The following is a 13,989-nucleotide window of genomic DNA, read 5'->3' as shown; positions in this document are numbered from 1 at the left end:
AATGGCTCCATGTGCTTGATACCAGGGCAGCCAGTATCAAGCACAGTGCCCCACAGGTCGGTCCTGGGGCCGGTTTTGTTCAACATCTTTATTAATGATCTGGATGATGGGATGGATTGCACCCTGAGCAAGTTCACGGATGACACTGAGCTGAGGGGAGAGGAAGACACACTGGAGGGTAGGGACAGGGTCCAGAGTGACCTAGACAATTTGGATGATTGGGCCAAAAGAAACCTGATGAGGTTCAACAAGGACAAGTGCAGAGTCCTGCCCTTAGGACAGAAGAATCCCATTCACTGCTACAGGCTGGGGACCAATTGGCTAAGCAGCAGTTCTGCAGAAAAGGACATGGGGATTACAGTGGATGAGAAGCTGGATATGAGTCAGCAGTGTGTCCTTGTTGCCAAGAAGGCTAACGGCATTTTGGGCTGTATAAATAGGGGCACTGCCAGCAGATCGAGGGATGTGATCATTCCCCTCTATTCGACATTGGTGACGCCTCATCTGGAGTCCTGTGTCCAGTTTTGGGCCCCACACTACAAGAAGGATGTGGGAAAATTGGAAAGAGTCCAGCGGAGGGCTACAAAAATGATTAGGGGGCTGAGCACATGACTTATGAGGAGAGGCTGAGGGAACTGGGCTTGTTTAGTCTGCAGAAGAGAAGAACGAGGGGAGATTTGATAGCTGTTTTCAACTACCTGAAAGGCGGTTCCAAAGAGGATGGAGCTCGGCTGTTCTCAGTGGTGGCAGATGACAGAACAAGGAGCAATGGTCTCAAGTTGCAGTGGGGGAGGTTTAGGTTGGATATTAGGAAACACTATTTCACTCAGAGAGTGGTGAAGCACTGGAATGGGTTCCCTAGGGAGGTGGTGGAATCTCCTTCCTTAGAGGTTTTTAAGGTCAGGCTTGACAAAGCCCTGGCTGGGATGATTTAGTTGGGGTTGGTGCTGCTTTGAGCAGGGGATTGGACTAGACACCTCCTGAGGTCCCTTCCAACCCTGATATTCTGTGATTCTAAGTGTGAGCGAGCCCTGGCCGTGGTCGTTCCCAGCACCACCGAGCCAGGGCTCTGCACAGCCTCCCCTGCCCTCTGGCTGCTGCCACCGGTGGCGTTGCCAGCTCAGACTGAAACTATTCTGGGATATTTTCTTCCCCAACTGGGCATAATGTAAGTGTCTTAAAATATCCTATTAAAATCTCCAATTGCTTTCAATAGTCACCAGGAGACCCCAGGCAAATCCTGGAGGGTTGACAACCCTAGGGACTGGAGCAGGCCTTTGGGGCAGGGCCCTCCTGACAGAGCTGCATATAACCTGGCACTGCACAAGCACGACATGGGTGCGGTGGGATTGCATGGCCCAGAGAGGTCCAGCTTCTGCGGCCCAGGCAGAGCCCCTTTGTGCTGGGCCCCTGGTGCTTGTGGGGAGCCTTCGGCCTTCACCCCCAGGCTGATTTGAACAGGGCTTTTAGTCTGGTTCATTGTGAGGCCCAGGCGTGGCATTCAGCTGGCAGGCGCAGCAGCTCTCCCCGAGCAGCAGCTCTCCATGAACTAGTGCACAGAATTAGCAAGCCCAGCTCACATCGCGCCATCCCACTGGGGCCAGGACCCAGAGCAGGGGAAGGGACCAGCCAGTGGGAATGCGGCGACAGGAACTGCTGCGAACACTCACCCACGTCCCTTCCCGAATAGGAACCTGCCTCCCTCCAGCTCAGCGGGGCCATGCGTTACTCCTCCTCTCCCCCACTGTCCAGGACCCCGTGTAAGCAGGGGCTGAATGAATCCTTCCCTGACAGCGAGCTGGGGGGTGGAGGGGGAGAGACTTGGGTGTGTTCATGTACATACAGTTTGCTCCTGCTCTGCTCAAGTATTCAGCAAAAAGGGATCAACTTTGGCTGATGTTGGGTACAAATCACCTTAGTATTGAACGCCGGGGTAGTGAAATATGGTTCCCCATGTGGTAATTATTGTAGGAATACAGGAAAGCAGGACTCTGATTAACCTGTCCCAAACGAGCGGGGGCACCCTCAGTTGGAAGAACCTCATTAAGCAGGGGCTCGAATGTCAGAGCCTTGTGGAAATGGGGGAAGGAATTGGCAGAGAAACCAGAATCCTGGTCAGGAGATTGTACCCTCACCCCCAGGTTCTTTCTAGACTGGCTCATCCTTTTCCTTCTCAGTGTTAAAAGAATAGCGCTAAATAGACTTCATTAAGAGCCTCTTCTGTTATTTTAATTGCTTAATCAGAGCTGGACCCAGCTGGGGCTCCTGCAGAGAGCTGCGCTCCGTACCAGCCAGCCTCGCCTGGTTTTCAAAGCTGCCCGTATGTAACAGGGAACCTGCTGCAGGGGTGAACGAGCAGGTACCTGCGTAACCAGTGACAGGAACTTAGTACCAATGCAACAGCTGATGGATTTTACACAATGGCCCATAGCCAGGGCCACGTCGCCCCAGCCCCAGCCAAGCCCCTTGTCTACACTATAGGGTGCCAGGGACCCCAGTGCCAGAGCAGCAGGCAGGGAATGGGCACAGATGGGGCCCGGGGAACAGAGCTGTGCTTTGGAGAGGCACATACCAACAAGCCGTAGAACTCAGAGGTGGGCGTGACCCACCGGGCCCCTCTGGCCAATGCCCGGTTGATCTTTCTCGCTCTGGCCCACGCAGGCTGGCGCGTGATGCCAATGCAAAAGGGAACGTTAATCAGCATTAAGGGCTCAGGCCCCACCCTCACTTCCCTACTAGCTATTTATTCTGTCGAAACGCCGGGGCTGGGGGCTGCTCACTCAAACCTCCCTCTCGCTATCACAGCAAACTGATTCTTATGAGAACAGGGCCGTCACGGCTGGAGCCAGCCAGGACGGTGCAAGCTCCCCAGGCCAATGCCACACCAGGCTGTCTCCAGAGGAGATGATGCCAGTCATGCCACGCAGGGAGACAGTTTTGTAGTGCGACCGCCCCACCCCTTTTCACTGTGACGGGGGAGGATTTGAACGTGGGGCTCTGGAGATGAACGGCTAAGAAACCACTGAATTATTCTTGGTAACCAAGGTTCTGGCCCTGCACAGAGCTGAGCGTCCCCAGCTCACAGTCTGGGGAGCAGCAGGTCCTGGGATCCCCTTGGGATTAAGCCACTGGTGTGATGAGGACACCCATCAGAGGGACGGGGGGCAGACCAACCTCCCAGGCAACACGAGATGTTAACCTCAGTCTGCAAGCACCACGGTAGGTTGCACAAGTCCCATCACAAGGGAGGTTTGAAACAAGACCCAGCAAGGGTCAGAAATACTCAGCAGGCAAGAAGCCTGCTCTGCCCTGGGGGTGGGGGCGTTACATGTCCTCGCATGGCAGCTCTTTTCCTCAGCAGATTCAAATGATGGCACAGCCCTAAATCAATCCTCCCTGCAGAGCCTCTCTCTCTGCTGCTCCTGCTGGGGGCCAAAGGGGAGCTTTTTCTGGTCTATTTTAATCTCGTATTTGGTTCCTTACCATCCGCTCTGGCTCTAACATCTCGTTGTCCATGCCCGCTGGCAGGGCTGCCTGAGAAGCTGGCACCAGCCTCCATCAGGAGAGAGAGAGAGGCCTGCTCAGCTGCCCCCTGGCCATTGACACCCGAGTCTTTGCTGGAACACGCCCTCGGGCCATCCCCGAATCTGTGCTCCACACGGTAGCCTTCGCAGCTCCGGTTCAGGCAATGGCCAAAAGGCATGGGCGGGAGGCTCTGGCAGCGTCGAGCTCTGTCCTCGAGAAGCCCTGGGCAGTCCCGCTGACACTCGGGGATGGGCGAGAACTCCAAGGAGGAGTCACCGCTGGTTCTGAGCGGCGGGGAGGAGCCATTCTTTTTCCTGCCTTTCGCCAGCTCGGCAAAGGAAGTCACCCGCTTTGGGGGCGAGCTCTGGATCACTAGCGCTGGGCTCTCGCTCAGCTTGACTGGACAACTCATCATGCGCTCCAGGGAGCCCAGCCGGGTCGTGGGACTCCGGTCCAGGTTCCGATCGTAGCTCCTGGAGCGAGGCCGGCCGGCGTTTAGGTTAGGCGGGGATACGTTCACATACACTTGCCCCTCAATCACGTTTTTCACAGCTTCGCCCTGGGTCTCCGCCATGAAGCATTCCCCATCGCTCTCCTGCGGCTGAGCACTGGGTTTTCGAAACAAATAGTACTCCGAGGGCTGGACAGGGCTCCCCTTCGTGTGATCTTCAGAGCAGCTGGTTATGGAAGAGCCCGCAGGGCTAGGCGACGACTGGGAAGACAAGTCACATGTGACTAATTTATAGTAGTTCTGGGTGGCCACCACGAGCCGGGCTTGGCTTTGGAAGCAAGCGGTGAGGTCTGAGCTCTCTGAAGTGCATGGCTCACAGTGGAGGTGGTAGGAGTTGCAGTTGGCATCGAAGACGGGCGAAGACGGGTGGTGGCACCCACACACTTTCCCCGAGCTCTCCGCGTTGTGCGATTCACAAGACATCTTGGATTCCGTGGGTGACGAATGCAGATCCAGGTAAAAGGCCCCGGTGTCCGAGTGGCTGCAGAAGGAAGAGTCACAGGACAAGTTGGCAGAGTTCAAGTTGGAGCGAGAATGGTCATTCATTTTGTTGTAGAGGGTGCTGAAGTTCACCAGAACCCCGTCCGAGCTGTTGCAAGAAGAGTCGCTGACGTACCCCATTTGCTGGTCCCCGGTCTCAGACTGGCTTGACGTGCTATAGCACCGGCAGTGCTGGAGCTCCGTGCTGGAACAGCTGCAGGTCCGGCTGTGCAGGGCGTCCGGGTTCCTCCCTGACTCGTCAGAGCTATTGTTCCAATCCTGGTCACCGCCCTCGAAGGAGAAGCTCCCACGCTGGCAGCTGCACTCGTCCAGCTCCATGCACTCCGAGGCCAGCGGGCAGCAGTCAACGTTCCTCTTCTGGACATCGGCACTTGTCAGTTTGTCCTCTTGGCCATCCACCACGCCGGACCTGCTGGCCATGCTCCAGGGCTTCACCACGGGGCCGGCGTCGTGGAGGTGGAAGGGCGGCAGCGGCAGCTCATGCAGCTGGAAGGACGGCTTGCCGGCCACCATGGAGCTGTGCAGACGGAAGGACTTCTGGCCCGTGCTGTTGCCAAGGAGACCATGCCCCTCACTGTCACCCAGGAGGAAGGGATTGTGCCGTGTCGTGACGCTGGAGATGACCGAGTCTCGCGGTTTCCTCTCTTTGTCTTCTGCAGCCTCTGCCGGCGCATCCGAGGCCTGCAGCAAGCTGCCATATACCAGGGAGTCTGTCTGCGAGAGCTCCCTCTCTGGCAGAGAGGTGGCCCGCGTGATGCCCAGGTCTGGCTGGCAGAAGGGATTGGTCCTCTTGCTTCCACTGCAGCACTGTCGGTCGGGGACCTGGCAATGAACCAGGGGGATGTGATGGACAATCAGTGTTTCTCCTGCCAGCTTGGGTGGACTATCCATTCTTGAGAGTGCTCGTCAGGAACTCAGCCAGGCTGGCGCTACCCATGGAAGGTAGGTGGGCTGCGGGCACAGCTGGGAGAACACATCTCAGGAGGGGAGCTGGAGACCTGAAGAGAGGCAGAAAACAAAGGGAGTCAGGAGCAATGGTTAGGCCGTTCCAGGCTCATTTGCAGAGCCTAGGTTCTCCCTAGCACCAGCGCTGAGTCGTCACCGCCTGCTTAGCAACAGTGACCCAGAGCATAGGGCAAAACTCACCGGCCTCCTTTCTGCCGGGCTCTGCCAGGGCATCTGTGCTGCTAGCTGCCCCCTCCTGATGTACACGTGACCCAGGCACCATGCCGCCCTTGAGCCAAACACAGCCCATGCAGTCCCGGGAGGCTGCCTGTCTTCAGTTCCGAGAGCACCCGTCCCACAATGCAATTCTCCCTTTATTAGCCTTTCTGGGAATATCTCCCCCACCTCTCGGCACCGGGGACGTCACCCAAACTCTGACAGGTCTCCCCATGGAGCAGGCAGACGGCCGGCCAGGTAGCCCTCCCCTCCCCCTGCCCAAAGCTTGGGTGAAAGGAAGCAAGCGAATCCCAGTGAATTCCAGCTCTGGTGCTGGGCACAGCTCAACAGCCGAGGGCTCCTCACGGACCCAGGGGCAGCAAGGCATGCGGGGAGGGGGGGAGGTCTCAGCCTGCGTACCCTGAGCTGGACCCACAGTTGAGGGCTTTACAGGGCAAAGCCAGCACCTTACAGCCTTGGGCCGGGTGGGCTGAATTACCCCTTTCCATTTTCTGCACATCAGCAGCCCAAACTCCCGGGTTTCGATCATGTCTCTGTATGTCCCATCAGCGCTGCCGTTCCACCCGCCTTGGGCACCGCCGGGACTGTGCCTGGGCCTCCGCTGGCCAACAAGGAGAGTTCCCTGAGTGCTCCTACGCTCCCGCGGCTGCCATTCCCGCGGCGCACGGCATGGGGCAGTGGGCTGGCCAGCAGGGGGAACGTGGCGGATGTTGTTCTCTCTCTGCTGTTCACGTTTGGAACGTGCCAAAGCAGAGCAGAGAGCGGCGTGGGAGGGCACGGGAAGGGGACGGGCCACCAACCAGAGATGAGCCAACACCCACCAGCTTTAGTCTGCGACTGGGGACGTGAGTGTTAGCACTTCTGGCGGGCCAGGGAGATGGGATATCAGCGCCGGGCACTCCTCCTGTGACCACGCAGGGCCTGGCAATCCCTCCACCCTCATTGTGCCACCCAGCAGGCAGCCTGTCTCTCGCCAGGACCCCATCACAGGCACACTGGCTTCCTCATCCTGCCACCCCCGCACACCGAGCAGCCTCCACAGTATCTGTGCCTCCCTCTGGGGCCCAGCTGCCCGGCTTCTCTCTCCCCTGGCTCACTGCAGCCTCATAAAACGTATGCAGAACAGCAGGGGTGCAGATGTGGGGAGAGGAGACCCAGGGCCCAGCAAAACTCCCCCCTGGAGCGAGACTGAAAGCATGGGGAGAGGGGCCAAGTAAGAGCACGCACGGTAAACACCTATAATCTAATGAATGATCTAGAGAAGGGAGATGGAATTCTGTTTGTCCTGTCTCATAGCACAAGAACAAGGGGACAGTCCAAGAGATTAAAAGGTGGAAAAGTCCAAACTGATGACAAGCGATGCTTTTCCACATAGTGTGTGAATAGCCTGTGGAACTCCCTGCCACAAGATGCTACTGAGGCCAAGAGTTTAGCAAGGTTGTGAAGGGCTTGGATGTTTATGGGGCCAGTCAGGATATCTGGCGCTGGAGCAGTTAATGATAACAAACTTTCTGGCATGGTTATTAAACCTTCTCTGTCAGGGCTTAAGCCTCTCTCCATTCACAACCAGGGGGAGGCCTAAGGAAGTGTGGATGGGGCAGATTATATCACATCTGCTACCGAGCTCATCCCCCCACTGAAGTCACTGCAATGAGCCCCCACCTCACAGACTGACCTCATCCCCCCACTGCAGTCACTGCAACACGCCCCCGGCTCATAGACCAAGCACATCCCCCCACTGCAGTCACTGCAATGAGCCCCCACCTCACACACCGAGCTCATCCCCCCACTGCAGTCACTGCAACGCGCCCCCGGCTCACAGACCGAGCACACACCCCCACTGCAGTCACTGCAACGAGCCCCCGGCTCACACACCGAGCTCATCCCCCCACTGCAGTCATTGCAATGAGCCCCCGGCTCACAGACTGAGCACATCCCCCCACTGCAGTCACTGCAACGCGCCCCCGGCTCACAGACCGAGCACATCCCCCCACTGCAGTCACTGCAATGAGCCCCCAGCTCACAGACCGAGCACATCCCCCCACTACAGTCACTGCAATGAGCCCCCAGCTCACAGACTGACCTCATCCCCCCACTGCAGTCACTGCAATGAGCCCCCAGCTCACAGACCGAGCACATCCCCCCACTGCAGTCACTGCAATGAGCCCCCAGCTCACACACTGAGCACATCCCCCCACTGCAGTCACTGCAATGAGCCCCCAGCTCACACACTGAGCTCATCCCCCTGCACTGCAGTCACTGCAATGAGCCCCCAGCTCACACACTGAGCACATCCCCCCACTGCAGTCACTGCAATGAGCCCCCAGCTCACAGACCGAGCACATCCCCCTACTGCAGTCACTGCAATGAGCCCCCAGCTCACACACTGAGCACATCCCCCCACTGCAGTCACTGCAACGAGCCCCCGGCTCACACACCGAGCTCATCCCCCCACTGCAGTCACTGCAATGAGCCCCCAGCTCACAGACCGAGCACATCCCCCCACTACAGTCACTGCAACGAGCCCCCAGCTCACAGACCGACCTCATCCCCCCACTGCAGTCACTGCAATGAGCCCCCAGCTCACACACTGAGCACATCCCCCCCACTGCAGTCACTGCAACGAGCCCCCAGCTCACACACCGAGCTCATCCCCCCACTACAGTCACTGCAATGAGCCCCCAGCTCACACACTGAGCACATCCCCCCCACTGCAGTCACTGCAACAAGCCCCCAGCTCACACACTGAGCTCATCCCCCTGCACTGCAGTCACTGCAATGAGCCCCCAGCTCACAGACTGAGCACATCCCCCTACTGCAGTCACTGCAATGAGCCCCCAGCTCACACACTGAGCACATCCCCCTACTGCAGTCACTGCAATGAGCCCCCAGCTCACACACTGAGCACATCCCCCTACTGCAGTCACTGCAATGAGCCCCCAGCTCACACACTGAGCACATCCCCCCCACTGCAGTCACTGCAACGAGCCCTCAGCTCACACACTGAGCACATCCCCCCACTGCAGACACTGCAACGAGCCCCTGGCTCACACACTGAGCTCATCCCCCTGCACTGCAGTCACTGCAATGAGCCCCTGGCTCACAGACTGAGCACATCCCCCCCCTGCAGTCACTGCAGTGAGCCCCCAGCTCATTGTCTCCTTCTGGCCTACCAAGTCCTGTAGCTCTTCCTGTCCTTCCAGACCCACCCATGTCCCTTATTTTGTGACCCTGCCCCATCCTGGTGGGGGTGTCTGTCTCCATTCAGGCAGGCCCCTATCGCTCAAGCCCCCATCCTGGGCTGGTCCTCAAGGCCGCTAGCCTCAGCCTGTTTCAATCCCTCCTTCAGCCTCATTTCTTCTGGGATGCCCATCAGAAGGGATTCCCTTTAAGACCCATTTGTCGGGAGATAATTTATACTGACCCCCACCCCCTTCCAAACTCCCATGGACTCCCCAAGCCCTGAGCCACTCACCCCTGGGCTCTGTCCCAGGGGCGACACAGGACACGGGTTCCTCCTGCTGCAGCCGGCATGGCCGAGTCAGCCCGCAGCATCACCAGCCCTGCAGCACTGCCCTCCCCACAAGAGGCTGTCCCCAGCCACTCAGCGCTGTGCCATCCAGCCCTGTCCCCGCGCAGGGCGCTCCCCCTCGCTCTCCTGCAGCTGGGGAGAAACGTGGCTGTGACTGTGCTGGGATGTGTGTGTCTGGAAGGGCCGCCAGCCCGTGTGAAGGAGGGAAGTGTAAATACCCAGGCAGGCAGGCAGGCGTTGTACCGTAGGGCCACTCGGAGCAAGGCCAGGAAACAAGCTGGAACTACAGAACTACAGGACTAGCAGAACACAGAGAATGGGCAGGACGCAGTGTGTGACCACTTGCAGCTCTGGCTCGGTATGTTGTGCAGCATGTAAACGGCTCCTGAGCTAGACAGGGACTGACCACAAAATGGAGTCGACAAGTCAGACACACACACACACATTACCCAGCAGCGTCCTGTTCACCGTGTCCGAGAGCTGATTCAGGAGTACATTCAGTGGATGCTCACTGTTCCCTGGACCCGGCTCAACCCAAGTTTGGTTCCATGGCCTGCCAGTAAAGCTCAGCCATGCGTTCGGAGTCAAGCTGAGTTCTTGGGAGCCGAGTGGAGAAGGCCTCACAGGCCACCCCAACGGACACTGACACTTTTCACTGAGTCAATGGTTTGTTTACCGACATGAGCCTAACTGCCTTTTCTGGGGACGCGGCCAGGAACATGCAGCTCCTCTATTGAGCACTCCTGTGTGGCAAGCAAGCTGGGCTGCAGGAGGTCCCATCTCTAGCTCTGTATGCCCCGCTCTGGCAGGGTGACGGTGTCAGGGCTCCCCTTGCCCATTCCCCAGGCACGTGGCAGCTGCCGGCTGCCGTGCCACCCCGCACACGGCACCAGCAGAGGAACAAACCACTTTAATCCAGGTGGGAACAGCCCCGTCTGGCACAGTGGAGGGGCCAGAACCTGTTCCCTGGGCATCTGCCTGCCAGGACCCTCCCCGGCGCCCCTCAGTGGCCACCTGCCCTGCCACTCAGGGAACAGAGACCAGGCATTAGAGCAAAGGGCCACGTGCCCTTCCACATGGATCTGTGGCTGTTCTGCACCACCCCGGGTTTCAATGACAGGACTGCCTGGCACCCAGCGGGTTGGGCCATGCCCTTCCCCCCACCTCCCTGAATGCTGGCCCACGCCACCACCCCACTCACAAACACTAGCCTGCACCCGTCCCCCTGAGCACTGGCCCATGCCCCCCCACTCCCGAGCAAACACTAGCCTGCACCCCTGTAGCAGGAAAATCCTATTTTACTGGTTTGATTTAAAATGTAGTATGTATTGATATATTTTATAATTATGATTTAATATGCCCTGCCAGCCACCCTTCTTGATTTCAAGGCAGGAATAGACCAGAATAGTCCTTATGGCTGATTGTGGTCACCTTCTGTTTTAAGATAAGGTTTCATTACAGTATTTGCTAGAAGGTCTTGCTTCTTGTGTGCATTGCAAACTAAGCTGCAAAAGGTTCTTTTGTAATCCCTTCAGTAACCATATAACCCTTTCCAAAATGTTATCCTGCCTGAAAGTCTCTGTAACATTGTTTGGGGTGAGTGAGGAATGTGTGCATAGTCAAAAATAAGTGAAAAGCCATCACAGATGTCCAGATGGTCAAGAAAAAGTGAGAGACTTGGAAACACCAGGAGATCATCAGAAAACATCCATTGTATCCCACCCTAAATAGGTTAGCAGCAAAGATGACCTCAGAGGTGAGGCAGCCCCCCGCCACCCCACGGCAAGACAACAAATAGGAGATAACGATGGGAGATAAATAACAGCCGAAAACCCCAAGATTAACCCCACTTAAGGACTAACGATCACAGAACAACATTGCAAAATGCATGGACTCAAATGGGAATTTACAAGTATAAAGCTGGGGTGTTTTCCAGGAAACTCTGGGTTCAGTCCTGCATCGGATTGCAACCGAGGGTTAGGGGTGTGTGTGTGTGTGTGTGTGTGTGTGTGTGTGTGTGTCCTCCCAGCCCCCCTGTAGCAGGTGCTCTCCTGTCCCCTACTGAGCTGTCACTGCCCCGTGCCAGTATAACCCACACACCTCCTAGGAATAAGCACGGGAGAAACACAGCCAGCCTGTGTGACTGGGGCCTGGCTTGCTTACACGTGCACTTATGTAGCGTGGACACACGGCTCCACCTCCCCTCAGGGTCACTCAGGACATGTCTCGTCTCCGTGGGCCCAGAAATCGCGGAGACAGACAGACAGAGCTTCCCCTGGCACGGGTACCAGCTCCCTCAGCAACGTGCATGGCAGAGAGACAGCGCAGCTCCGAGAGGGCTGGGGGGCCAGGTGGAGGGACTGGAGGGATGGGTAAGGGCCACGGCGCTAGGCAGAGGGACTGGGGGGGCGGGCGGAGGGATGGGTAAGGGCCGGGGCGGAGGGATTGGGGGGCCAGGTGAGGGCCAGGGGGCCGGACGGAAGGACTGGGGGGATGGGTGAGGGCCAGGGGGCTGGGTAAGGGCCGGGGGGGCAGGCGGAGGGACTAGGGGGACGGTTAAGGACCAGGGGGCCGGGCGGACGGACTGGGGGGATGGGTAAGGGCTGAGGGGCTAGGCGGAGGGACTAGGGGGACGGGTAAGGGCCGGGGGGGATGGGCGGAGGGACTGGGGGGGCGGGCGGAGGTACTGGAGGGATGGGTGAGGGCCAGGGGACTGGGTAAGGGCTGGGGGGCCGGGCGGAGGGACTGGGGGGATGGGTGAGGGCCAGGGGGCTGGGTAAGAGCCAGAGGGCCGGGCGGAGGGACTAGAGGGCTGGGTAAGGGCCTGGTAGCCAGGCGGAGGGACTAGTAAGGGCCGGGGGGCTGGGTGGAGGGACTGGGGGTCTGGATGAGGGCCAGGGGGCCGGGGGGAGGGACTGGTAAGGGCCGGGGGAGGGCCGGGGGGAGGGACTGGTAAGGGCCGGGGGAGGGCCGGGGGGCCGGGCGGAGGGACTGGAGGGCTGAGTAAGGGCCGGGCGGAGGGACTGGTAAGGGCCAGGGGGCTGGGTGGAGGGACTGGAGGGCTGGGTAAAAGGGCCGGGTGCCGGGACTGGTAAGGGCCGGGTGGAGGGACTGGGGGGCCGGGCGAGGGCCAGGGGGCCGGGCAGAAGGGCTGGGTAAGGGCCGGGGGGCCGGGCCGAGAGCCAGGGCGGAGGGACTGGTAAGGGCCAGGGGGCTGGGTGGAGGGACTGGGGGCTGGTGGAGGGGATGGGGGCCGGGAGGAGGGACGGATAAGGGAGCCAAGTGCCTGGCTTGGTCAAGCAATGGCTACGGGGTCGGTGGGGACACGTTATGTGTTACATATCTGAGGGGTGTGACACAAGGGATGACTTGGGGGCTGTACGTCATGGAGCTGGGAGGGGCACTGGGAGGGAGAAGGTAAGTGTGTATCAGGAAGTTCTTCCCAGCATGAGGTGGCCAGAATCAGGGCCTGGAACAAAGCCTCAAGGCTAGAAAGGGAGATGCCCCTGGCTTTGGCATTTCCAGTGAGACTGGACAACGTGCCAGTGGCCGTACAACAGGAGCCGATCTGCCCGCAGCTCCCATGGGCGCCGGGCAGGGTGATCTAAGCAGCCTTCTACAGCTCTGCCTTCCTGTGCCTACGACTCACCCTCCGGCATGCGGGCAGAGCTCTATGACAAGCACACGTAGGTTGTGACTCGCGCTCTGGCCGCGTGGCCCTCAAACAGAATCCACTCCTCATGCCCTCCGCCGGCCCAGCCCGCCCCCCAGACACTGTCCGCAAACCCGCCTGGAGGGGAGTGAGACCGGCTTTCTAACTGCTAATGCCACCTGGAAATCACGGCTGAAATCAGAGGCTAGCACCGACCATCACTTTCTCTCACAAGTACACTCACAGCACAGCGGGCAGAGTGACATTTCCGAGGCACCCTGCTGCCCGCAGGAGCCCACAGCGCTCACAAACGGGCATCACCTCCTGGAACCCTGGATCCAGCTGGGGAGAGCACAGCAGCTGTTTAACGACACACAATCACACTAACGAACTGGGTAGGGAGGGAGCCATGAAGGATCCTCCACGCAAATGGAAGTGCTGAGCAGCGTTTATACCAAGACAAACAGCTCTTTGCCAGGGGAGCTTGAAAAACCTCAAAACGGGCAAGACTTCAGTGTCATTCATACCTCAGCAGAGAGCTGCCCCACAGCCCCACTGCACACTGACTCGGGGAGAAGCGTGGGGCTAGTAACTCCTGCCAGCAGCACCTACCAGCCTGGACCCTGCTGAGTGTGGGAGATCTGCCTGAGACTACAGCTGCAGCCAGTGAGTAACGGCAGGCCAGCTTGGGCCCGCTGGTCCCCACCCCAATCCCAGTCAGGCCCTGGGAAGCTGAGACACGGCCCCGTCCAGGCCGAGAGGAAGACACAGAGCGGTGTCATCTGAAGAAGGGGACAGAGGGCTCAGTGTCAGGTATCTCTTGGGCTCCTACCGCCTTGATCCCCACGAACTGGTGACAAAGTAGGGAAGGAGGGTCAAGCTAAACCCTGAAATGGCCAAAGGCAGCGTGCTCCCAGCATCTCTTCCTGGCTGCAGCCTTCCTCTAGGAAGTAGTGCCAGGGGCCTAGGCAGCCAGTTGGATCAGGAACGCTCTGAGGAGCATTCAGTCCTCATTCAAACATTCCTCTGGTGTCGTTCATCCACAGCCCTTTGCAAGCTACGCCTCCAGAGGAATCACCCACCGAA

The 13,989-nt window shown here is 58.7% G+C and overlaps 1 protein-coding gene across 15 annotated transcripts in view; it reads right to left on the bottom strand.

Moving 5' to 3' along the window:
• Positions 1-13,989, bottom strand: part of RUSC2 (RUN and SH3 domain containing 2) — an 86,738-nt gene that overhangs the window by 23,851 nt on the left and 48,898 nt on the right. For all 15 annotated transcript variants that reach the window (XM_030566432.1, XM_030566445.1, XM_030566446.1 and 12 more), the window contains one exon: positions 3,484-5,535. In XM_030566432.1, coding sequence (XP_030422292.1) covers positions 3,484-5,428 — 1,945 coding nt within the window. In that variant the 5' untranslated portion in view covers positions 5,429-5,535. The remainder of the gene's footprint in view (positions 1-3,483; positions 5,536-13,989) is intronic.

This window comes from Gopherus evgoodei, chromosome 6 (genome assembly GCF_007399415.2).
Source record: "Gopherus evgoodei ecotype Sinaloan lineage chromosome 6, rGopEvg1_v1.p, whole genome shotgun sequence".
NCBI classification, from domain to species: Eukaryota; Metazoa; Chordata; order Testudines; family Testudinidae; genus Gopherus; species Gopherus evgoodei.
This window is presented reverse-complemented; position numbering and strand designations above follow the sequence as displayed.